This window comes from Asterias rubens, chromosome 19 (assembly GCF_902459465.1).
Source record: "Asterias rubens chromosome 19, eAstRub1.3, whole genome shotgun sequence".
NCBI lineage: Eukaryota > Metazoa > Echinodermata > Asteroidea > Forcipulatida > Asteriidae > Asterias > Asterias rubens.
This window is the reverse complement of record NC_047080.1, coordinates 5,304,272-5,331,941: the sequence shown is the minus strand read 5'-3', so window position 1 is coordinate 5,331,941 and position 27,670 is coordinate 5,304,272. Positions and strand designations below refer to the sequence as shown.

At 36.3% G+C, this 27,670-nt stretch overlaps 1 protein-coding gene across 12 annotated transcripts in view; it reads left to right on the top strand.

Moving 5' to 3' along the window:
- The window catches only part of LOC117303065 (voltage-dependent P/Q-type calcium channel subunit alpha-1A-like), a 126,227-nt gene that overhangs the window by 27,489 nt on the left and 71,068 nt on the right, over positions 1-27,670 (top strand). For 11 of the 12 annotated variants that reach the window (XM_033787128.1, XM_033787125.1, XM_033787122.1 and 8 more), the window contains exons 4-15: positions 926-1,065; positions 5,296-5,417; positions 5,982-6,149; positions 7,175-7,371; positions 7,796-7,899; positions 8,599-8,771; positions 12,668-12,766; positions 17,797-18,027; positions 19,129-19,241; positions 19,713-19,822; positions 23,427-23,558; positions 27,060-27,138. In XM_033787128.1, coding sequence (XP_033643019.1) covers positions 926-1,065; positions 5,296-5,417; positions 5,982-6,149; positions 7,175-7,371; positions 7,796-7,899; positions 8,599-8,771; positions 12,668-12,766; positions 17,797-18,027; positions 19,129-19,241; positions 19,713-19,822; positions 23,427-23,558; positions 27,060-27,138 — 1,668 coding nt within the window. The remainder of the gene's footprint in view (positions 1-925; positions 1,066-5,295; positions 5,418-5,981; positions 6,150-7,174; positions 7,372-7,795; positions 7,900-8,598; positions 8,772-12,667; positions 12,767-17,796; positions 18,028-19,128; positions 19,242-19,712; positions 19,823-23,426; positions 23,559-27,059; positions 27,139-27,670) is intronic. The other variant, XM_033787129.1, reaches the window with a different exon arrangement.

Genomic DNA, 27,670 nt, shown 5'->3' with positions numbered 1-27,670 from the left:
AGTTACTATCATCAAATCCTACTTAAAATCAACCCCAAAAGAAACACCAATCGATACTATACAGTGTTGCTTTTTCTATTTGTCGATAGAAATAACATTGATTACCTTGTCCCAATCTTTTTTCCATTCACTCCTAACTTTTCTTATTAATAACCGATTGGTTTTCGATTTTCAAGTTGCTATAATCATCAAACTCCTACTAAAATTAAGGTTTCAAGGTTTATTGTTTCCAACACTAATACAGGCATTAATATGTACATGTTCCAATAAATACAATTAAAGGCAGTGGACACTATTGGTATTTACTCAAAATAATTATTAGCATAAAACCTTTCTTGGTGACGAGTAATGAATAGAGGTTGATGGTATAAAACATTGTGAGAAACGGCTCCCTCTGAAGTGACATAGTTTTCGAGAAAGAAGTAATTTTCCATGAATTTGATTTTGAGACCTCAAATTTAGAACTTGAGGTCTCGAAATCAACCATCTAAACGCACACAACTTCGTGTGACAAGGGTATTTTTTATTTCATTATTATCTCGCAAGTTCGATGACCGATTGAGCTCAAATTTTCACAGGTTTGTTATTTTATGCATATGTTAAGATACACCAACTGTGAAGACTAGTCTTTGACAATTACCAATAGTGTCCACTGCTTTTAAGCTAGTTGAAAATAAATACACTTTTATGATACTTAAGGGGAAGAAGCAAAGCTTATAAGCGTGAGCCCAAACGGTTACTCTCGCGTTGAGCTCAAACCAAACACCCATACATAAATTACATAGGTCAAAAGTAAAAAAGAAACACAAATCGATACCAAACAATAGATGCAGGTGCCTTTTTCGATATATTGTCTATAGAAAGGAAATTTGAATATCTTATCACAATCGATTTTCATTTCTAACATTTGTTCTTGCGACCACAGGAAAAAACAGAGATCTACTTCCTCGCCATTTTCTGCCTCGAAGCGACGATCAAAATAACCGCATTAGGTTTAGTACTACATGAAGGCTCGTATCTCAGAAACGGCTGGAATTTAATGGACTTCGTAGTTGTAGTTACAGGGTAAGTCTTTGATTATTTATGACCTTTGACCTTTTTGTTCTAAAACAAGGAAGGTAGTGGTAGCACCTTTAAGAAATTAATTACATAAAATGACTGCACTTTCTTAGATAGCAACACTTCATCCTGTGCAATAAAAGGGGACTTACTTTTGTTATTAACAACTTAGGCCTTTTGTATGTTTTGTTTCTCTCTTTGTAATTGTACGAACTTTCTTTGGTTTGGGTTTTTGAGTTTGATTTCTTATTTGAAATTAACTGGGGTTTTGCGAGCCGACATTGACAAAATCCTTTTCAAAGTTTATTGACCCGCACAAAACTTTTAATGAAAACACACGAAGCCCAACGGATCAAACCATTTTTGAACAGGGTGACAGTGTATGTCGACTCAGTGATGTACATTTTTCGTAATTGTGCGATTAATTCTTTTAAAGGACAACTTAAAAGAAACACATGTTTGTGTTTTTGGGTTCGTCCGGTTTTTGTTTTGATTCGTTGAGTTTGCTATCATATTTATAAATGACCCCTCCCCCTCTCCCCCCATCAACAAGTGGTAGAGCTTATTTGCCAACTCGGCCTTAATCGTCTCGATCGATCAGCTTCATGACCTACTCGACCCACGATTTCTTACCCTCTAACGACCAACTCGACTTGTACACAAAACTCACGTGTACAGTGCACTGTGTTTACATGGGGAACGACAGTGTCATTCTGTGAGTTTTCCCACAAGAATAATGTACGCAAAAGCCACAAAATTACTCTCTTCTGAGCATATAACTTGACGAAGGATCAAAGATGTTTGGGATGCAATTTCTACAAAATCAGGTTTGGTGAGCTAAAGACCAAGTAACTTGGGCGCTGTACTCCTTTTTGTTCTCGAAATTTTGACATTATGAGAATGTCAAAATTTCGAAAAAAGGAGTACATCGCCCCAGTTACTGGGTTTAGTGAGGGAAAAGTTTCCGTATGGCGCCACCACTTTTTCATTCGAAATAAAATAATATAGTATCTAATTTACCTGATTGATATATCCCTTTTTGTAAAAATGAGTGAAAAAGTGGTGGCGCCATACGGAAAGTTATCCTTAGTGAGCTATATAATTGAGGGTAGGGTTTAGTTGCGATAACGTAAACCTCCTGCCGACGGCGGAGCCTCCGGTGACGGCGAAACCGGAGGCTCCGCCCCGTCGGCAGGAGGTTTACGTTATATATCGCAACTAGTCGGCAGGAGGGTTATCGCAACGTTATCGTAACTAGGTAAGGTAACTAGTTTGTGCATGGATGGAGGTAGAAATAGCCTAAAATGGGTGGATCTCACAATTTCAGCATGTTCAGTGTTGCTTATGCCTTTTTTATGGGCTTTTGAATTTTACAGTTACACTGACTGACATGACATCATTGACAGTGTTCACTGTCCTTTTAAGCAGGACAGTAGTAAGGTTTAGGTTTACTAGTTTAGACTTTAGTGTTATAGTAGGTTGATTGTTTCCACACTAACGTTGTAGGATAACTTTCCGTATGGCGCCACCACTTTTTCACTCATTTTTACAAAAAGGGATATATCAATCAGGTAAATTAGATACTATATTATTTTATTTCGAATGAAAAAGTGGTGGCGCCATACGGAAACTTTTCCACGTTGTAAAACAGGCAATAATATATACACATGTTCCAAATAATGCAGTAAAGCTACCATTGGAGGAATAAAAAAATACACTTTTGTACTTTGTGATACTGCCTCACTAAAAAGAATCAAAGCTTACGTGTGCTCCCCATGTTCTTAGTTTGATATGAGGTTAGTTCCGCTATCGTCTGATCCCGGAGGCGATAGCGGCACGAACCTCATCTGAGTCAAGGTTCTAGGGAATCTAGGACTAGGAGTAACGTTACAAGCCTGAGTCCCAAACTATTGCATGTGTTTCCTTATGTCTGTGGCGTTAAAATTTTACATCACCAGTCTTTTTGTTAAAAAAGAGCCATTAACAGCCCAACCAAGGTGTTTCATAGTGGTTAAAATGTATGCATTCGTTCAGAGAAGATTTTTTATTTTTTTTAAATTTTATTATAACATTAATAGGCCTAATAATATTTTATTAAATATGCAGGTTATGAATAATGATGATGAGTCACTGTACGACTTTGTTTCAAAATAGGACAATAATGCAAAGATATTGGCTGATAAAATCAATCAATTTAAAGCAAGAAATACTGAGCTATTTCATTTTACCCTACCATGGTTTTTCTTGTTGCTAATTTATGTCGTTTCCCTCTGTGGCTTTTCCCGTCTTTTCTTTGCCTGCCCTGCCTTCACGCTTCGTCACTTTGTAATTTCATCTCATCATTGATCAGTACCTTGAGCATTCTCATACCATCTTTTGATCAACCTGCTTTTAGAGCAGTTCGGGTCTTAAGACCTCTTAAGTTAGTCTCGGGTTTCCCAAGTAAGTCTTTTTTTGATGGAAAATTATTATGGATATTCTAACTGTACTCATTCAATTAATACAACAACAGTGTTTACAAATCTAACCTAGTTGTGATAATTGTAACCCTCCATCCTCCCGACAGTCAGAGAGAATGGAGGGTTATAATTATAGCAACTATGACACTGTTTCTTAGGTACATTGAAGTTGTTGTCAGTTAGTGTCTTTATTGTGTGTTTATCGTCTTTAGTTGTATTGTTGTTTTTCGACTAGTAAAACCAAAAACTGTTAAATTCTTAAAATGTTGTACCGGGTATCATAACTTTTGTGTAAAACTGTCAAATTGTTTTAACGATGTATCAACTTTGTGATCATTATTTTTTTTTACCAAAACACCTTAAAGCCATTGGACATTTTCTGAACAGAACAAAAATTAAAAGTTCACAGATTTACAAATAACTTACAGGGTTTACAGAAGGTGATGGTGGAAGACTTCCCTTGAAATAATGCTTTATTTTTTTAGAAAACAACAATTAAATCAATTCTCGAAATTGAGAATAACAGATTTATTTTAAACACATGTCATGACACGGCGAAACATGCGGAAACAAGGGTGGGTTTCCCATTATTTTCTCCCAACTCCGATGATCGATTGAGCCTAAATTTTCACAGATTTTGTTATTTTATGTAAGTTGTGATACACGAAGTGTGGGCCTTTGGACAATACTGTTTACCAATGTTGTGCGATTGCTTTAATTGCTATACCTTAATAACTATTTCGTCTGAAATGCTCAGCTGTTGATTAGAAATCCATAAGAACACTTGAACCTGAGAAACTATTCATGCATGAATCTTTTCTCGGTTTCATTCAGGGGTCAGTGTCTGCTCGTGAATGCTACGGCCAGAGATGCTGACCCGCTTTTCTAAAACGCTAAACGCTAAATAGGAATGGATTGGTCTATCTTGTGAAAATACTGTAACAGTTTTGGGCTGTTTTCCCAGTACAAGTTAGCCTTTAGTCAAGGCGCACGCAGCACACCTGATGGCACGCACAACCCCAAAAATGTAACGCACGAAAAAAGACTATCACCGCGAGCGGCGGAGCCGCGAAGCGCCTTTACCAACTCGTTTTGGGGGCCTTATGTTTTTCTTTACATTTGCCAACGATTTTGGTGGGAGAAAATGTAACGAATTTGCATCAAACGTTCTTGTGACGTCATGCAAGTAATTGTGGCTTCTTATTGGCCAGCAACTCACCACGCTAATGCATTATGCATTACATTTTCTCCCACCAAAATCGTTGGCAAATGTAAAGAAAAACATAAGGCCCCCAAAACGAGTTGGTAAAGGCGCTTCGCTGCTCGCAGTGTTAGTCTTTTTTCGTGCGTTACATTTTTGGGGCTGTGCGTGCTATCCGGTGTGCCGCATGCGCCTTGACTAAAGGCTAAGTATAAGTAAACTCTGTATTCAGCTGACATTCCTGACCTACTTGTCAATTTCCCCATGGAAGTTTCAGAAGACCAACTAACAAGTACCAATCAATCAATCAATCAAACTTTGACAGAAAAAACTATGACACACAATACCTTTTTAAACCTCTATTTACATATTTTGGTAAATTAAGTACAGACTAAACAAACTAACTTTAAATGTTGACAAGTGCAGATATCTTGCATGAATTCCTTTTTGTTTTACGTTTCAAAACAAACAACACAAACAAGTAACATAACAATCTGTTTCCCAGCCATGGACCTCCAAACTAATCACCCCCTCCTTTGTCTCCCCCCTCCCCAACTCCTCTTGGTGTCGCTGCAGATTTATATCATTCATAGGAGGTCTAGCAGAGACTACAGAGGGAAGCAGTTCGGCCCCAGATCTGCGAACCCTTCGTGCAATCAGAGTACTTCGACCCCTGAAATTAGTATCAGGCATCCCAAGTAAGTTGTGACTTGCAGTAACCATAACGACGTGATGAAGCAAGCACCAGGAGAAGCACATTGTTTTGTATATAAATGGAAAAAGGAAAATTTATATAATTAACACTTTTAACTATTTTTGTTCTCAATGGTTAAAACTTTAATCACTAATTTTGTACGTAATAATTCCGTGTTAAAATGTGATTATTTTCAAGTAATTAACCACAGGGGGATCTATGGCCCACTGGGTAAACTTTAAATATTTGGGGGTGAACAAAACACGACACTACTAAAGCGGGATTTCAACCAGAAATTATATAGCAATATATTTATTGTATAAACTTAATTCATTTCATTTTCAAAACTATTCTGAACCAATCCAAAGCTCAAGGTTTGACATTTTTACAAATGGGTTTTCACTTTTACGTTAGAACATTTTTTAAAAGTATTGTTTGTTCTGTAAACAACTATTTGTGTCTACAGAATGTTTCATCAATAAGCTCTAATAAAAACAAACCTGAAACTTTCATCATGTAAACACGAATCTTCTGGGCAGTGATTATTAATTGTCTTCTTTCTTTTCAGGTTTGCAAGTTGTCCTTAAAGCTATCCTTAAAGCCATGGCTCCCCTCCTTCAAATTGGTCTCCTCATTTTATTTGTCATTATCATCTTTGCCATCACTGGCATGGAATTCTTCCAGGGTAAATTCCACAATACATGCTTTATTGCCGATGAAAACGGCAAAAGCACAGGTAAGTCTTGCACAGATTTCAGCGTAAATTGTTGTATTTCTTAAATATTTTTGCTTTTAGATTTTCTTATAGTGCATCAAGGATACATTGTTGGTGAAAATCCAGGAAATAGGATTTCTCGAAATTCTATGATTTTAAAATTGGCACTGGATTCTATTGATAATTACTCAAATAAATTGTTAGCATAAAAAATAAGTTGGTAATGAGCAATGGAAAGCTGTTTATAGTAAAAAACATTGTGAGAAACGGCTCCCTCTGAAGTAGGTGCATGGTTGGTACACATGACTGGGTACCAGTTTGGAACTTGTGGTATTTAACGGACACGTTGCCTCCGGATTGGCCTCTTTGGGCAAGGCAATTCTCGTTTTGCAAAATGCGCTTCCATTGAAAGATCAGAGGCCAGTCCCCACCGTGTAATCTCAGGCCTGACATAGGTCTTTTTTTTTAAACTTGGTTGTTCTGTTTTGATGGTTTTAAAGGCACTGGACACTATTGGTAATTGTCAAAGACCAGTCTTCTCACTTGGTGTATCTCAACATATGCACACAATAACAAACTTGTTAAAATTTGAACTCGACTGGTTGTCGAAGTTGCGAGATAATAATGGAAGAAAAAACACCCTTGTGGCACGAAGTTGTGTGCTTTCAGATGTTTGATTTCGGGACCTCAAAATCTAATTCTGAGGTCTAGAAATTAAATTCGTGGAAAATTACTTTTTTTCTCAAAAACTACGTTGCTTCAGAGGGAGCAGTTTCTCACAATGTTTTATACTATCAAAGGCTCTCCTTTGCTTGTTACCAAAGAAGTGTTTCTGCTAACAATTATTTTGAGTAATTACCAATAGTGTCCAGTGCCTTTAAGGATTGTTGTCTGTTATAGAGTAAGATGAATTTTGAATTTTACAAACACTTTAAAAGGAAAATGTGTGGAGCTTTTTGTAAAGGGGCACCAAGGCCAAGACCAGGGGCAACAGATTTGATTGTTTTCATTGAATCTAAAAATTGTCTTTCTTTGAATCTTATCAGGTGTAATGGCAGTCAAAGAAGGAGAGGAACCTCAAGTGTGTGGAAACGGCAGACAGTGTGCTGAAGGAACGGAAGTTTGCGATGAATACTGGCTGGGTCCCAACTTTGGAATTACCAACTTTGACAATATGATATTTGCTATGCTAACTGTTTTTCAGTGTATCACAATGGAAGGCTGGACCGATATTATGTATTATGTAAGTATGAAAGCCAACAAATATTTTATTAATTTTGGTTTACCCATATATATAAACACTGATGTGTTTTTAAAAGCATTATACTCAAGTATTTTCCTGAGCCCTATGAAAAAAAGTCACGGGCATATTACTACGGAAGGATTCAAACCAACGACCCTTGCAATTCTAGAGCAGTGTCTTACCATCTAGACCACCGAGATTGCTCGGTAGCTAGAGGCAGTTTGAATCCTATCAGAGAGTTAAGATTAGTCTTATCTCGAGGTAAGGACGAGTTACTCGTCCTAAGTTCGGACTAGCCTTTGGTTTTTAATATCTCCTAACTAGTCATAATCCTTTGTGAAATCGACCCCTGGTCCCTTTGGTTGGTAATATAAGCAATTTGCAACAGCTAAGTCTATTTTCTCGTTTGTTTTTATATTTACAGTGTAGTGATGCAGAAGGACCGTACTTTGTCTGGATATACTTTATACCTCTTATAATCTTAGGCTCTTTCTTCATGTTGAACCTTATCCTTGGAGTCTTGAGTGGGTAAGTCTGACTCCTTGTGTACAGTAACAGAAAGTAATACATATGTTGGTTTATAACAATGGAACCAGACTATGTTGCCTTAGAGTCTTGATTTGGTGCAGTAGAAGATACAGACTATACAGGATTTGAAAGCTTAATAATATTAATAATAATAATGAGTCTTATATAGCGCACGTATCTACCAAACAAGGTACTCAAGAAACTGACTGAGTATATACAAACTTTCAGAAAGATAGGTTATTGCAGTGATGAATTCTGAGACCCAAGCACCTTATAAGGGTTTACAAGGTGCTACGGCACATTCAGCAGCCACAGCCAGGAACACCGGGGCGAACCTCTTCTCTTTTCAATAAGAGCACTGGGCTCTTTTACATGCGTTACACGATACAAGGAACCAACGGCTTTATGTCCCATCAGCTTAACTGATTATGACGTTCATGCTAGAACCATTATTTTCTGGTAACATATTTCCCCTTGGTATGCATTTGTAATTAAGAAAACTGCATCTGATTCGGAATCTGAACAGCTGATTTTGTTTGGTACAACCAAAAGTAAGGACAATGTATGTTTACCTTATTAAGATGCTGAAAATTGTGCACGCTTTTTCACTACCTTCTCCTGACAACACAAGTCCAAACTTTCACAGATATTATTGACCAATGTGGCTATTAAACAGTTTAACTTTTTTCCGTTATACAGAGAGTTTGCAAAAGAGAGAGAACGGGTAGAAAACAGACGAGAATTTCTGAAACTTAGACGACAGCAGCAGCTGGATAAGGAACTTAATGGTTACTTAGAATGGATATGCAAAGCAGAAGAGGTCATGCTGAACGATAACGCCACCTCGGAGGAAGAAAGGGCAACAATAGAAGGTAAGTGTCAAAGGTCAAACTTTAGATTTGAAAATGCGTATAGCATTGTTTTGTTCAGAGTTTTCTTGAGATGCATTTATATCCAGTTGTCAGGATATTTTTATTTGTTTCTTTTCTCCTTTTAGGAGCCACTTCATGATTTTATTTTAGGTCGTTGACATTAAGCATCTATTTTTCATTTTTTGGTTTTGGTGTTTCCATTTTTATTCATTCATTATCAATAATTATTCATTAGATTTTTATAATAACTTTGTTGTTTGTTGTTTATGACCGCGATAGTGTAAAATTGTTAAAATACTCCCTGAGAAATCTGTGTGCCTTCTATACATGGCTGTTTGGAACATTATTACCAATATTACCACTTGTAAATGTTAAAGCCCCTGACCTACAATATCCGAGCATAAAATCTAATAGTTGAAATCCATCTTTTTTAATATGAATAATGAAGACCATAACTGACAGTAGGAGCATATTCTTTGGTCGGAGACTCCTGCTTTAAAAGATCTCTTTGAAGTTGCCAGCCGACTTCAAACATCAAAGCCAAGGCTGTTATTTTATTGTAAACTAAGGCGAATTTAAGTACTTATTTCTGAGATCAAGTCTACAGTTAAAGTTTTCTGTTTAAAGCTCTGGGAACCCTATGTAACCAGTTTTTGTCAGGTTTGTGTCTGATTGTTGTTTCATATAGTCAAAGTCAGAGTCACAAAGGTCAAAGTTCACATCTGAGTCCAATTCTTCAAGTTGCAAAACATGATTATACTTAATGCAAAGTCGTGAAAGAACCGCGCCTAAATTTAAAGAGCTGCTTAAGCAGAGAATTCTGCTGAACATGTTCCTGCTTAGCAAAAATAAGCAGGATACCAGTCACAAATTGTACATGTGAAATGGTAGTTTCACTGGTAACCAGTAGCTAATCTTGATGTGCTTTGCTTCTTTTTGTACTCAAGCAGTTCTAAGAAATTGGGCATTGGATTAAGGTGATAGCATCATCAAGAAGTCTACCCAAACTTTGGTCAACCACAAGTCCACTTCGTTCTTAATTATTTCAAGTCAAACCCCTAAGTCCTCTACACTGTCTACATGTCTGGTATGAGTTGACTATGCATGGGACAATCACAAGCACACTTCATCAGGTGTCAAGTTCTGAAAATGTTGACAAATAACGGACTCAGTTCTCTACAAACGGCTTGTTTTATGGTTTCATTTAACACATCATGGCATGTTCTATTTGATCTCATTAGCATGGTTTCAAAGTTTTTTTTATTGAAATGTTGCAAATTAATTGCCATTAATAGTTGGTCTTTTAAGGTAACATGCAAAATTGATCAGTGAATTACAATTCCATGATATTTTTAGTTCAAGAAGTTTTTGTTATGAACTGTATTCGTACCCTTTTAAGTTTTGTTTTCAATTTCAAAAGTTCAGAACACAATTTATGTTGATTAATTTATCCTTGAGTTGAAATCAAATTTGTTTCAAAGCTTTTTTTTAGTCTGATGTTCATTTTAATGTGAAGAAAACATTGCTTATTTCTTTTAGACCTAAGGCATGACTATTATTTCTTCATTTTTGTTTGTTTAACTGTCGTCAAAAAGTTCCAATTTACTTTGTTGACTTATCGATACTTTTACTCAACTGAAACTTTTTGAAAAAAATCATGAAGATAAACAAGAACTTAAAATCATGGATTAGATTCACAAAAGGGATTTGGGAGTAAAGTTGTTAGAAAGTCTATTTTGACTAATAGTTCTGTTTGAAGTGCTGTTACTGCTGATAAATTAATATTTAAATTTAATAGGTTTAACCCTCCTACTGTCTGACCAATAATCCACTGTGGGACATGTAAAAACTACATTATGCCACATTGCAATAACAAATTATGTCCTGAATGCATCTACAGTACACAGTCGGGTACACACATTTACAAAACTTTTACCATGCAATTGAATGGTTGCAAATGTCATCTCACAGATTAATGTCACCAATAGTAGGAGGGTTAACTATGCATATGTTGTGTTCCTAATGATTCCCAGTTTCATGTCAGCCTGTTGAAAATTTAAAATGCTGAAGCTTGTTTCCTTGATGAAGCCATATTAAAAAGCATCATAATAGTCTGGTTCATTTTCAAAAGGGAACTAGACACTAGCAGCAACATGTAGGTCACGAAAGAACCCCTATCTTCATTTGTCTGAATCCATCTCTTGATAGAGAAAGTTATTAAATGTTAACTCGCGGTACAGATGTTTTTAGAAACCGATCTGCCACTATGAGTTATTTCAGAGTGATTTGCCTGGCTGCCCCCATGGTGGGATTGGTCTTATCGCACCAGCCATTTGCATCCTATTAACTATTAAGAGGTCCATATGCTGGAACCGGTGAACTGCAGGGTACCACGGCATGAGGCCCAGTTATGATGTCATAATCAGGGACGCGAACGTCACGTCTAGATTGTTTTCATGCATTAATTAATTCCCTCAAAGCGAAATATGACTGGGGCAGTCGCACTCACAGTCGATCCTGGTCATGAAAGCAATATTTCATATACTTATTGTAAAAAAACTAGCATGCAGAACATTAAATTACAACTTTTTTTTGTCTAGAATATTTAAAAGCAAAACTGGCTGATAGTTTTTCTCTTTTTGTTCATTTTGGAGACAAGAAACGTTCAGTTTAAAATGAGGAGCATTTGTTCCATCAACTAAAATGATTAGTTGATACTCTAATGGTCATAGATTGCCTCTCAAGAATAATGGGCATTATGTATTAGCTAATTTTGTGTACCCATACATGACAAATAATCCCCACGATTCTTGTTAAAGGGGCAATTAAGTATCAATGATTTGGATTTTAGAATCAATTTCTTTGCTCGTTGCTGTTTTTTGTTAACCTGTGCCAGACTTTTTCGTTTGCTTCTCTTTTTTTTTCTTTTTTTTTTACAATTAAGACATCCCCGTCTAGACTAAATCTGTAAAACTAAAAGCTGCGTTGCCCATAATTATGATGAGTGTAATCGGCAAAAAATAAGAGCTAGCATTTTTTAACAAGACAAAACACGCATCAAGACTAAATTAACATTAACTAAAACCACTGGACTGATGAGATGTAAAACCTGCATAAACTAACATTAATTACAGCATAATGAATATTCAGTGCAATGATGAATTTAATCCCTGTAGATATACCCTGAGTGATAGTCTAGACTTAATTACAAAGTCCAACGTCCAAGAGAGCCAAAATGACAGACTTCAAATTTGGCATGTTCTTATGAACCGCGACATGTATCTTTTGTGTTTGTGTTGATGTGCAGCACTACCTGTACCAAGATATTTGCCTGCAATATTTGTGTGTGTCAGAGGTTTATCTTAACGAGAGGACAAATTAGGAAGCTGCTGGCCTGATCCCTAATTTGAAGTGAAGTCAAAATTGACGAGATAGAATTTGTCCTTGGAGAAAAAAATTCTCTGATCAAGTGTTCATTTTGAAAATATGAAACTGTTTTAAGATCGTTGAAAACATTCACATTTCACTTTACTTTTGTATGTACATGAATGTGTGTTGTGAATGTTGCAGTTCAAAATTGTCATCGTGTGAACAAAAATGTCACAGTAAAATCGTGTCACCTTCGTGTCCAGTGAGTGAGACAGTTTGTGGTGCTACATTAGTAGCATTATGTACTGTGCACATGCTCAGAATATTTCAAAGACTGGACATGTACTTGGTATGGTTGGTGTTAGCATTCCCTTGGACCCACCCCTTCATTGGTTGGATCAATCTCTGATTTGTTTTCATTCAATATATCATAACTGGAATGAGCTTCATTTTGCACTGCATGTGATTGTACACCGCTTGTTTCTTTTTTTTTTCCTTTTCCGTTTTCTGTATTGACTCTTTCCTAGCTCGTCGGCGTGCCGCTGCTATGCATCAAAGAGAACTGAGTCTTGGGAATGGGAGAGCCATCGATACAATTGAGGATAGTTTTGATCTTGAAGATATAGGTATGGATGAGATGGTCAAATCAAAGGGTGTCTTCATGTCTACTAATCATTCTCATCTAACCAAAAAAGTCTTTTCTTCTGTCTCTCTGCAAACATCCCACATCCGCTCGTCGTCAAATTCTTCTTGTGTTTCTCTGTTGCTAGGTGGACGTCTTGTTTGCAAAACTCGACCTGCAATCTTTGGTCTGGTGTCGTGCTTACTATATTACCGTTCATGCACTTTGTGTCAGTGTCACTGTTAAGAAGAGGTTGTAACTAGACAAGCTTTTGGTCGCAAGGTTCTGTCTGGTCTGGCATGTATGTAAAAAATGAAATATTAGTCTCTTTTTGGACTGTGAATTAAAGTAATACCCACCCATCCCAAGAACCTGCTTGTCGCTGTCTTTGCAAACCTGGGATCTGGGGGTCAAATTTATCCCAATAAGCCCTAACCTTGGTATTCTGTTGGTTATTATATGTCCCTTTATTTTATTTTGTCCCTCTTTTTTTTTGAGGTGGAAGGGGCATAAAAAAAAAGTATCCAAAAATAAATCCTGAGTAAAATATTCACCCCATAAGTTCTAATTGAAGTCTGCTGCTTCTAGGGCCCAATTTAATAAAGCTGTTAGCAGAGAAATTCTGCTGATTAAATTTCTTAGCTAAGCAAGTAAAGACTGGAGTACCAGTCAAAGCGATTGTATCATAACGGTTTTTGGCTGGTAACCTATCTTTTCTAAGCAACCGTTTACAGGCATTATGAAATTGGGCCCCACTGACCCTTGACCTTTGCCCTCCAATCTGACCTTGAATCAAGTCATTAGTGTTTAACATTTACTGTCAATGTCTTTGTACTAACGATTCCATAATTTCTCTCCACCTCATCTCGCTTTCTTACAGAAAGTTGCAAGCGACCATTTTTTGGTCCACTCTCATCTTGCTATTTCCACAATCTCATTTCATAAAGCAAATAAATTGTGTGTTTTTATGCTCATCTGCAATGGAATTCACAGGCAATGATTGTTTTTCTATAATTAAAAAATTTGAAGATTTAGTTTTAATTGAACCATGGAGGTAGAAAAAGATTGAACTTAGAGGGCACTGCCTCATGAACAATTCAATTTTATGATCCTCAAAATTTCCCATAATTTATCTTTACCCAATAATTATACCAAAGTTTTCCCCTATTCGCAGACACTTTGTTCAAATCGTTATGTAATTTTATCAATATCAGGCATGTTTTTTTTCCTAGTCAAATTTCATTTTTTTGCCCTCGGAAAAATTTAGAATTTATTTTGATTGATAAACCTGAAAAGTCTGTTAGAGCCAACACCATGAGTACATGGTAGGTTGGCCCTTGTACTTATTAAATTGTTTCTACTTTTTCCCCCTGAGTATCATGCCTGTGTTATGCTTTTTCATCATAATCATAGCAAGAACTGTTATTCATCTTCATATAAATTATACAAATTATTATTTTCTCCACTATCATAAAGTGAGGAATCCAGGAAATAGAAGCCCTGGCCAAATTTGCTGCTATTTTAGTTTTTAATTTCCCGTTTATAGTTTAGGGTTGAATATCACTCCTTGTACAGTAGGTAATTTGTGTAGCTTGAACACATAGCACACAGTCATACATACATGTCATGGTATGCAAGCTGGCCTGGGTATGGTTACCGTGGTAACATGTATCGCCATGGTAACTCTAAATTGGAATGATCTTCACAATCTGTTATTATCATTGCAAAGCAACTGACCGACTTTGAGTAATCTTTCCTTCTCGGGAAAAAAAAAAGAAAAATCTTCTTTTCTACCAATCATGAAGGGAAGATAATGAAATTACAAAATGAAATGTCAGTATTATTTTTTTTTTTTTTGCGAGTCAGTAAGTCATCTTACAGATCGGGGGAAAAACCTGAATGCGATAATTAGCCCCCCTCATAACTTGACCTATTTCAATTTAAAGTACATCCAAAAGAAACAAGCTGTGTATTGTACAGTTGCTACTTTACAGTAGCGTTTTCGCTAGATTACATATTGCACTTCATAGCTCCTAAGCATGTGATGTGAATCTATATTGAAGTTGAATTAGGGAGAGTATTGAATGTCGAGGAAGTCTTTAGTGCATGCAATATGCGTGTCATACTAGAAGCAGGTGTAAAGTGTAGTCGAGGTAAATTCACAAAAATATCACCTTGGTGTTGAATAATTGGACGGACAAATATTGCTAGGTGTGAGGTTGCATATAATACACTATAAAACCTTTTTAAAAGATTTGTTTTTTCATTTTGATAATGTGCTTGGTGAAAACTCATTTTCGATACCAATGATTTATAATTTTTGGTTTCTATTTCATGAACAAGGTAGGCAACTTTGGAAATCCTGCTTGGTTTACAGATGGATTGCTTGTTAATGTGGTGGCCGCTTAAAACTGTTTGAAATTGTTTGTATGACAAATGGCATATCGCTAACAAAATCTACAATTGATATTTGTGAATGAAGTGAAATAACCTTGTTGTACAATAGTTTGAACTAGATTGGTAATGAATCTATTCATTTTGGATTTAAAATACTAGTTTATTTTTATTGAAATTAAGAAACATTTCTGTCATCCTGGGGAACTACCTTACTGTCCTTAAAAAAGAGAACGATTAAATTTTTTGTAATTTTTTTGTAAAACCTCTCTCAGAACAGAGATTTGTGACAGTTTTACTTTCCTAAATTTTGAATTTGTACTTTCAATGTGGAGCTACATTATAGTGTGAACACCTAACTGGCAAAAATTTTACTGGTGGAATCTGTAAAATCTTAGGGGAAAATTGACTTTGTAGCCAGCAGCCAAGTTGTTTAATCCTCTGAATTCCGCATTACTTCATCCTGATGTTTATAGTGACTAACATACATCGGGTTATTTAACCACTTTTTGCTGTCATTTCTGCTAAAAGTCATCTGAAATAACATTATAACAAATCAAGCCATTTGACACCAATTAATCGAGTGAGAGTTTTATAGTGTGTGATCCCTCTTCCGCTAATGCCTCTTTTCCTCAGTCCCTTCCATGACCCTATCCCCCACCCCACTCAACACCCATCCTTTCAATCTCCTGACCACACCCCCACCATCCCTTCAATCCCCTAATCCTAACCCCCACACCACCCATTATCCGTCCCATCAATGCCTGGACCCTTTCTCCTAAAAACCCCACCAAACCCACTAGGCAGACCCTATCCCCCATCCCACTCACAATCCATCCCTTCATTCAACTGAACATCCCCCAACAATCCCCAGACTCTATCCCCCACCCATTCCTTTAGTCCCCTAATCCTAACCCCCACACCATCCATTATTGACCCAAATAAACTAATTTTCCAAGAGGAGAGTCGTAATTCCAAACAAAATTCTCGCCTAATTGTCATTTTGAATTCTTAACATTAGCCTTTGTGTTCAGCTAGCCAGAACCTTACTCGCACGTACCCAAGTCGCCATTAACAGATAAAAAACAAGCCTGCGTTAAAAAAAAAACAACCAAGCATTAAAGTAACTAGCCTATGGCTGAACCCTGGTCTCACAAAGAAACATTCAACTATAACGGCTATGAATTTTAAATGAATGTTGCTGAAACATTTAAGTTGCTGAGTCTAGTTCATTGCACTAAATTGAGACAAACATATATGGATTATACAACAGATAATTTATACCTTAAAGATAATGTACACTATTGGAAACTGTCAAAGACCAGTCTTCTCACTTGGTGTATCTCAACAAATGCATAAAATAACCAACTTATGAAAATTTGAGTTCAATTGGTTGTCGAAGTTGCGAGATAATAATGAAAGAAAAAAAACACCCTTGTCACACGAAGTTGTGTGCTTTCAGATGCTTAAATTTCGAGACCTCAAATTCTAAATGTGAGGTCTCGAAATCAAATTCCTGGAAAATTACTTCTTTGTTGAAAACTACGCCATTTCAGAGACCATGTTATACTATAAACCTCCCACAATACTCGTTACCAAGAAAGGTTTTATGCTAATAATTATTTTTACTAATAGTGTCCACTGCCTTACTTTAAAGACACTAGACACTATTGGTAATTGTCAAAGACAAGTCTTCTCACTTGGTGTATCTCAACATATGCATAAAATAACAATCCTGTAAAAATTTGAGCTCAATTGGTCATCCAAGTTGCGAGATAATAATGAAAGAAAAAAAACCCTTGTCACACGAATTTGTGTGCTTTCAGATGCTTGATTTCGAGACCTCAAATTCTAAACTTGATGTCTCGAAATAAAATTCGTGGAAAATTACTTCTTTCTCGACAACTACGTCACTTCAGAGGGAGCCGTTTCTCACAATGTTTTATACTATCAACCTCTCCCCATTACTCATTACCAAGTAAGGTTTTCTGCAAATGATTATTTTGAGTAATTACCGATAGTGTCCACTGCCTTTAAGTTGCTGAGTCTAGTTCAGTGCACTACATTGAAACAAACACATGGATTATACAACAGATAATTTATCTCTAAAGGGTTTGGGTACTGTTTGTACAAAAAACACACAAAAAGACACAGAACACAAACATCCACAGACTTATTTAGAGAAATACTCTGCTAGAATCCAAACATCAGGCCATTAACCTTTTTTTGTGAAACTAATTCAACTAATGTAAAGCAAGTGTCCACGATTAGGGAAACTGTTTTATTCCCCTGTAACCCTTCACGATTAGGGAAACTTGTTTGTTCCCCTGTAACCCTTCTTGGTGTGAGCGTTGTCATACAAAAACATAAGTTGTGTTTTAACTGTGTATATGTACTAATCTAACCAATAATTCAAGTAAGTAAGTAGTTATCAATACATCATACATATCTACCTAGATTATGTTTAGTAATATAGTTTTTTTCTTTTTTTTCTCTCCCGATTTGACCTACTAATCTTAAACAAACCGGTCACGCTTGTGTGCTTAACCTTTTTAAACCACAAATAACATTTTCCCATGCTTACCACGATTTCCACCAATCTAACCCCTTCATCAACCACCGCATTAATGTAACCCATAGATAAAGCCAAACTAACCGATTCCCACAAATCTAACAAACCAGAGAAATCCAAGCAGAAACGGAAGCGGTGTTTGTGGCTACGGCAACGAGAGAAGAGATTACGATTCACCGTACGTCACATGGTCAAAACGCAGGCGTTTTATTGGCTAGTCATCATTCTGGTGTTTCTGAACACGGTCTGCGTGGCCATTGAGCACTACGAGCAACCAGATTGGCTGGATGATTTTCTTAGTAAGTTTATAACTGCTTACACTAAATGCTAAATAGCATTATCTACTGTTACTTTACCTTATACATTTTCATGATCAAGTGCCGAGTTCTCACTGGTCTATTCACCATCATGTGATGCTTTAAAACAAGTGTAAATGCCAGAATTCATGCAATGGTTAAATACGCACGCATAGTATACTTTTGCATGTGTGCAACAGTTACACTGGATAAATGCGCAGAATAAGTACACTATCGCATGTGCAGTTGTTTACAATGCCTGCACTTTACAAAAGCACTCTTAGAACTGTCACATAGGTGTATTACACTTTCGCAAACATGGCCGTTGCTTAAGGTGACAACATGCATAAATGTCAATATATGTTTTTTTAAGCTCAATAATGCCAAACTAATACTTACAATCAAAAAGACTTGTAATGCGCAGATATCCACCCTGCTGGGTGTTCCAAGGCGCAGTACACCAAAAAAAAACAAATCAAACAAAAACAGACACAACTAAATTAGTCCTTGAAAACCAGTGACATACATAAATCTAGTTTTTAAAGAAGGTATTTGATTAGAGCAGTATGAGGTATAGTAAGACAAATAGAACATGGTTCATTTAAGTATTGGAAGTTGACAAACTTAGTTCCCTAAGCTTCACCTCAGGAAACAAGTTCATCAACTTCCAATACCTTGGGTGCTAATATAGATTGTCTGCCCTGAACAAATTCTAGCTGCTAGCTTGATCCTCCAAACAGGGCTCAATTTCATAGAGCTGCTAAGCAGAAAAATTTGTTTAGCATGAAATTTTGCCTCGATAAAAACAGGATTTCTCAACCAAATTTCCACGTGATTTTCAGGATAGTCAAGCAACAGCTGAATACAAGTACCAAGCAATAGTCAACAAATGTAAATTTTGTTGGTAATCCTGTTTTTATCGAGGAAGAAATTTCATGCTAAGCAAAGGTTCGCTGAGGTCATGCGCACGTTTTTACGCACAGAGAACAGCTATTGATCTGTCTCCTTTTTAAGACTGTGAAGTCATATGCAATGGGTCAATTAGATTGATGTTCTGTCCTGTGTAATCTGCAACTTAAGCAATTTTTAATTTTTTTTTCACAGCACGTGCGGAGTATGTTTTCTTGGGTATCTTCATCACTGAGATGGCGATAAAGATTTACGGTCTTGGCCCTCAAACCTACTTCAAGTCTGCCTTCAATAAGTTTGACTGCTTGGTGAGTATTCAAATGACATCAATCACATCAGCATGCCACTGGGTTCGAATCCTACCGAACTAAGTATCGTGTCTAGTTACTGAATCACAATTTCTTGATTTGTACTATTTATAATCAAAGACATTAAACCAAATGTTTGTATGAGATAGATTGGCTGTTCGTTTTAATCCCCTTGTGGGGGTTTGCCGAGTTCCCTTGACAACTAGATCATCTAAACAAACAAACAAACAAGCAATCAGCCAATTAACCTTGTAATACATTATCAAGATTTTAGCATCCTCCTAAATATGCTCATCAGAGCAAACTGAACGAAACATTGAGTTGTAAACCACTGTTTCTTTTCAGAACAAAAGAGCCTCTCAAAAGATTTTCACATGGTGCTACGGCCAACCTCAACTAATCTTTAACTCCGTCCTCCCATCGTCTACTCTCTAAACACCTACATCTTACAATACCCATCTTACCTTACAGGTTATTCTTGCCAGCTTGTTTGAAGTCGTCTACACCAATTTCCAAGGTGGATCTTTTGGTCTCAGTGTCCTCCGAGCTTTACGTCTTCTTAGAATATTCAAAGTAACAAGGTTAGTAACTTTCAGTGTCTTTCTATTATAACAACAAAGAGGGTTATAGAATTCTACATGAGGAAATATGATGTTTGGGGATTGATGGGTTTCTGGCCTTTTCCCTGGGTTTGTTTTCAGGAGATTGGTTCATTCCTCAAAAACCATACAAACTTACTCGATGAGGAAGCATAGAAGTTGTGGACAGTAAAAGCTATTGGAGGTATATCGATTGTGGCAAACTATTGTGGAAAAAAGTATTCTTTGAAATTTGTAAATCTTTTGACATTTGGGACAATACTATTCATTATTTGTGTATTTATTACAATTTTCTACTGAAGTGATTCCTGGAGATCATGACTCCGCATCTACGATTGTCCGTGACAACATCATCCAACAGTCCCAGATAGTGCTACTTATCATGTGCTTTTAATTGAAATGTTTATTTTAAAAATGTACTAACTTCAGATTTGTGTTTATTTTCCAGTAACTCATCATCTCAGCACCCACGCGCTCATTTGGGAAATTTTTTTTTTGCAAAACAGCAACTCATAATTCATTGCATTAGCAGAATATTTCTTCCTCAAACTAACACAAAATCTGTTTGTTTTTTTATCGCTTACATGTCCCCCCAGGGTGGCGTTTGTTGGAGAATAGTTTTCATATAAACAATGTAGAAGCTACGTGTGCTAATGTCATTTAGGAGCTAGTTCTACCACCCCCCCCCCACCTCTCGCCCACCATCACATTATTTTAGTCAAATAAATTGCTTAAAAAGTCCTTTTTTTCTAGGTGAATTTGAACCGTTTTTTTACACAAAATCCAAACTGATCAATTCATCATACAGTCGGACAATGAACCAAATTCATTATTTAGAGAAAATCTTGAAATTTATCTATTTTGCAAACTGCTGTTACAGATATGTCAGTCTTGCTAAGTGGTATAACTAAATACTATTATGTGTAATATGTGTTAGGTTCTCAAGCTCGTGATCAAAAGCCAATTTGCAACAAAAAAATAGATTATTTTACTAATACTTTGGTTCAAGTTGCAACTGATGACTTATCATAGAGTTATATATGAGAGCTAGAGGGTGCACTGGCCTATTTACGCGACTCGGCATGCGCGTAGGCGGCCATTTTCTAAGTTTACAAAACAGGCATCGCACAGCGTGCGTTTGTGCACCCATTTTGTAATTTGACAAAACAGCATCGCGTAGCGTTCAATAAACACAAACTCCAACGTGTACTTCATATTCAACGCGCGTACAGAATGGCGCATGCGAGTCTCCTTGCGGTCCCATCGCGTTTGTGCAAGAAGCATCACCAGTGCGCCCTCTAGTTCTTATATATAACTCTATGTGACTCGTACTGTACATCTCATTTTGCATGACTTCCTATGGGTTGGACGTTTTGATAAGTCTCAAACCTTGTACATACCAAACAGTATTGTATGCTAAAAACAAAATCCCCTGATTCAAATCATGCACCCAATATCAATTCTAAACCAACCCCCTTTGGCAAAGTCAAGTTTCATTCATGTCAAAAGCATGGAACAAACTTTCACCAACCCCGCATCCCTCCCCTGGTTAATTATTCACATCGCTAGCTTGTAGTTTGGGATAGAGGTTGCTCCATAACTCCCTCTTGGTTTATTCTTTTATCTCCTTCCTGCTGCCTCATTCTCAGATACTGGTCTCCATTGCGTTACCTCATCATGTCGTTGATGCATAGTATACGCTCCATTGTCAGTCTTGTCTTTTTGCTCTTCTTGTTTATCGTCATCTTTGCCTTACTCGGCATGCAGCTCTTCGGGGGTTCGTAAGTATGCCAGAATGGCAGACACCCGTAGAAAAACGCGAAGGCTAGCCACATAATGTAGGTCCGTTTCAAATCCATGGCTTTGGCTTTGGATTCGGCTTCAGGCTTCGTTTCTCTTCAGAAGCCCTGGGGTGGATTTCACAAAGAGTTAAGACGAGTCTTATCTCGAGTTAGGATGAGTTACTCGTCCTAAGTTCGGACAAGCCATATGTTTTTAGTATCTCCAAGGACTACTCCTAAGTTAGGGCTAGTCCAAACTCTTTGTTAAATCGACCCAAGAGCATGTACGCAAAGCATGCCCAAGTGTCAAAGCAAACCGCTAGCCTGAGCCGAATCTGGAGCCGAGGCCATGGTTTCAAAAAGGGCCATAGGTTGTCCCTATATGATTCATAGTCTAGGACTGTAGGTGATTGGTGACAACAAGATATATGTTCTTTGAAGCTCAGTTGAAAATAAGACTCGATCTTTGGAGGTTAGGTAAGCCTCCTGGTAATCAGTTTAGGACCGTCAGATTTTCTCATATGTTCATGTCATTTTCATCTCACATTTTGTTTCCCAAGCTCTGGAGATTCCACAACTTTGCCAAATTCTTGTGTGTTTTTTATTTATTTTCAGTGGCTGAGTGACTGTCCAGCATTGCAACATGTTTCTAGAAAAAGAGAAGGTACAACAGTCTTTAGTTAACAATAAGTAAAACAAAAAAACAACTCATACAAAAATTGAAATGTTTGAAAGTAGCAGAAACGATTGCAAGGGGAAATTGATTTAAATTGTTCTAATCTCCAAAAATCTATTAAAAAAGTAATGAAAACCTTGTTGACAGGACTGTTGTACCTTCCCTTGAAGTCTAATTCACTGAAAATATCTCTTCTTTATTTTTCTCTATTCAGAAAGCTGTTCATTTTCATCTCAACACAATCATTTTTAATCCTTCTAAAATTCTCAAGACATTACACGACTCAAAATTATTTTTCTTAACGTTTTGTATCTTTTTCCCAATATTTATCCTCTGTCACACTGTGACACACATTTGCAGCTTGCATGTTCACATAAAGATAAACCTCCCATCTCGATTCACAGACTTCTTCTTCCGTCCTCCAAGGACATGTTTAATTTTCTTGAAGATGCAGAGTGTGACCATCATCACCTGAGGTGCCTCGTCTGCTGAGTGTCAGCTTCCTCATGGTCAGACAGTGTCAACCACAACAGCATCAATTACGATACCATGGCAACAGAAACCATGGTGCACAAAGCACTAATGTTAATTGTGTTTTTTTGTTTTTTTCCCTCCCATTTCTCACCCTTTGTATCCTGAACTCACCCATTCCACACTCCTTTCTTTTCTCTCGTCCTCAAATCATTATCTTGTACCTACTCGATTGTCCTGTGTACATCATTCATTCCTCCTTGCCTACTCTTCCTTCATTTCTCCACTGATCCAAACCCATCTCCACCTTGTTACCTATTCTCTTCTCCCTCAAACCTTCCACTCTCTACACCTTTCTTAAAATCTTCCGCTGATATTTAATCTTCTTTACTTTCTTGAATTCCTACCCTCTACATCAATTCTTAAAATTCCTCCCATCTCATGTCCTTATCGTCTTCAATCTCGTCTTATTGATGTGTTCTCTTAAAACTTCTTTCATTCCATTTCTTCAAACCCAATCTCATCTCATCTAATTGATGTTTTCTCAACTCTTCCACCAATCCTCTTCCTACCTCATTCTCTCTTTCTGTGTCAATTTCTTGCCCCTCTTGCCCCACCTCGTCGTCGCCCCCTCGTCAACCCGATTTCGTCCCTCCAGATATTGGTCCTCGTTAAGAAACCTGGTGGTATCCCTCCTGAGTAGTATGCGCTCCATTGTCAGTTTGCTGTTCCTCCTCTTCCTCTTCATTCTCATCTTTGCTCTTCTTGGAATGCAGCTGTTTGGTGGAAGGTAAATTTGCCGCCGATTTTCTGCACTCAATTCTTGACATCACCAAGCATTGATGTATTATTTGTATCACTAGTGTTTTAAGTTGCAGTGCATTGCCAAACAAAACAACCAACTGTGAAATTCTATATTATTATCTCATCTCATTGCCGATACTGATTTCAAAATTTCACATTTTACTCGAGTATGGCATGTTGTTTCATTCACGATACGCACGATGCAAAGAATCTTTACATTTGTACACTTTGCTTAAAAAAAATACTATCCTAATACATTTCCACTTTTTGCAAATTCATCAAATCTTTACTCGTCTGTAGAAAGTTGAAAAACTTCAAGTTAATATTCATTATATTTTTTATTGAAATAGGCTTAGAGAAGTATATTTAATATTTACTAATTATGTAGATATTTTATTTGTGGTTAAAAGGACTCACAAGAACCAGGCTTATACAAATAATAACCTAAGCAAATTAAAGGAAATACTAAGAAATGGTAGGAAAAAGAAAAATTAGTACAACAAATAATGTTTCCTCAGATCATGTAGTTTCAGCAAAAAATACTCGCCATTTGAAAATTTAATTTAGAATCTGTGATCCCTGATGACATGTATAATACTCGTACTTACCAGTTTTAATCTGTCTTAAATTGATTTAATTCAACACAAAATTCAAAACTCTAATTCACATTAACATAAACAAATTCATTTATCTGAAAACAGCATTGCTTAGTTGAACTCAATAACCAATTTAATTATCATTTTATAATTAAAATTTATTACAGAAGAATTACTTGTTCATGGCTCAACAAAAGCCAAAACCACTCTACCTCTGAACAAAGATGCTCTTGAAAAAAAAAAAATACAACAACATGCAATTAGTTATTCATTCCACTTTTACAACGCACTCAAAGTCAAAGAAAATAATTCTCTTGTTTTCATTTTAAAAAGAAAACCAATTCAATGGAGCACAAACTGACATCAGAAAATAATTTATGGGCTCTATTGTTAGATAGAACTTGTAATCAGGCACGGCGGAAATGGCTGGCTTATGTATTGAACACACCGTAATGGGATTTTCCATACGATCGTCCATCTTATACAACCAAGTTATTATAGCGCTCAGACTACTGGTACCCATTCTAAGCTTGAACCACAATCAAAATTAAAAAGCACTAATAAATCCTGGCTTGCACATCACAAGGACAGCGTCGCCAGACCACATTTCCTGTACGTGTCTTTCACAATTGCCTTTTACGTTGTTTCCTTCAACAAAATTTAAATGATCCTATGAGATAGATGGTTGGAAGCCATTTTAAAAAACTCTCCCAACAAATCGTGATTTTGTGGTAACACTTATATTTATATTTATTTTATTTCTCAGGAATAAAAAGACAAAATACAATAATGCACATTAATTAGGTTAAAAACATTGAAAAATACAGCAAAGAGCAATTTAAATAAAGTAAAGAAAAAGAAACAGCTGGAGCCTGAAGGATGCCCCCCAAAAAATCAGTTCCTTTGCGACTCCACCTCTTCCTCGGTCGGACACAAAGAGAAATAATTTTTTCATGATCATCTTCTATTGTAAGATTATAAGAGATTTGATTAAAGATATCACCTCGAAGACACCTTCTCACGTTTTAGTAAGATGCACTCTCGCCCCCTTCCTCCTTGGCAACGGAGGATGCTGCCTTGAGAATGTCTCACGATGACACCTAAACCCTACACTCGGGTGACGGAGACGTCTTAACAACTTCTTATTGATTCAGACTCACCAAAGACAAAAATTTACATATTTAATAAGGTGTCAAGAAATATATTTATCTGTAACAAGTGTAAGAAGATTTGGACAAGTGTCGGGGAAAATGACAATTGTAACAAATGAAAAACGGCTTTATATTTACGGAAAGTGCTAAACAAAAAGTGTGAAGTTTTGTTCACATAAAATGCAAAGATATGTTTTGTGTACTTTCAGAATGAGCATCAAGAACGTTATCTGTAATAAAATGTTAACATTTGCAAAGAATGCTAGTTTAATAAAAAACAGAATTATTTATGAAAAATTTGCATATGAATATGCTTTCATTCAACCACTTATGTCTCCGAACAAAAGAAACTATTGTGAAAACAACCATGTGAGAATGTGCCATTAAGGGATATTCCGAATTTTTATGTAACTTGAAGTCGTATAAATTTATGTTTGGTGGATAAGAGTGTTCCATTTTAGTAATGGGGGTGTTATTCCAAGCTATATACACATCGCACACAATAATTAGGTAGGAAGAATGTGTTGGATTATTTAAAAATACAATACATTTTTATGACCTGCTTTCAAAGTATTAGCATAAAATTTGATGTTTTTAAGCAGGTACGCACTTACTGTTGTATTAGGGTGAACTAGAAATTGTTGAAAACCATGGATATTTTTTTTCTTTTTTGTCTTAATTCTGATAATGAAATACCATTTGAAAATAACTACATTGTACTTTATTGGTATTTCTTATTGTGTTCGTTCATTTTTGTACACATTTTGCGCATCTAATCCACTAGCATCACCCTAGATGATTACGTTACACATGATCTGAATAATTTTAACATCCTATCCATTAATTCACCACATATTTGATAATCAGTCCATTGATTTGACTTCAACAATTTAAACCATTAAAATGCCATCAACTAAAAAACAAGTATGTATTGAAACAAAACAATTATACTCTTTATCCTTGATGCAAATTTTTAACATCTTTAAAACAAAACAATTATTGTAAAATAAACATGACATTAATATTCAGCTAATTGGCATTTACACCTGTTAATAATAAATTTTAACATTATTTCAAAATGTCAAAGCTACATTGATTGTGTTAACTATGTTTCAGTACATATATTACATTTTAAAGGTAGCCTATGAGTTAAAAAGTATTTTGTATGAATTGTATAGAACAATTTTAGCTGTAAGAATTTTTATAATGTAAATTTGTATGATTATTTTTATGATTCAACCAAACTACAGCTGTTATCCTGAGTATTCTGTCTCATTTGCATAATTCTGTCTGGTTCCTTGTATCTCATTACTATGTTTGTGAGTGCGTAGCCAATGCATTAGAACCAGACTATTTTTGTCATCAATCAACCAATACTCATTTGTATATTTTTGTCTGGTTCCTTGTATCTCATCAACATGTATGTGAATGCGTGGCCAATGCATTAGAACCAGACTATTTTTGTCATCAATCAACCAATACTCATTTGCATGATTTTGTCTGGTTCCATGTATCTCATTACTATGTTTATGAGTGTGTTGCCAATACAATAGAACCAGACTAATTTATCATCAACCAACCAACCATACCCTTTGGCATTTCAAACAAAGGTGTACTGTAAACAACTGAAAATATTCAATCAATTCGCAAAAATGTGAAAGCAAAGTGACAGAATTCTCAAGGATACCAGTTGTTATAATTGATCAATTGACACGTTGAATTTGTCTTATTTTCCCCAAGCTTCAACTACGATCATGAAAGCCCGAAGCCTGCCAGCAATTTTGACATCTTCCCTATTGCCCTCATGACGGTATTTCAGGTAAAAATAAGAACTCCTTAAAATATCAATTTGTTTTTACCCATAACCATTGATGTGTTAATACTGTATACTCAGTACTTTCCTGAGTTTTGTGAAAACAAATCACAGGCGTATTACTCAGGTGGGCGTCGAACCCACGATCTTTACAATTCTAGAGCAGTGTCAAACATTATTTTAGACCATCGAGATTTGCCCGGTAGCTGGAGGCAGTTCATATCCTATGTTTTAGCAGCGGGTACTGCAACAATTTAATAGATGTTAAATTTGCAGCGGGGATAGAATATTCAATTTGGTTTTACCCTAAAAATAACCAATTACTTTTAAGAACAAAATCCAAAAATGATCTATTTGAATGGAGAGTACACCTTTGGTAATTACTCCACAAACTAATGACCATAGAAACTTGCATGGTAAGAGCCCCTGAAGCTGTTGACAATGTATAACATTTTGAGAACTGATTCCCATCAAACGAATGCGGTTTTAGAGAGAGGGTTTTCTTTTAAATTCCATCTGAGAAACATCTCATCCATGA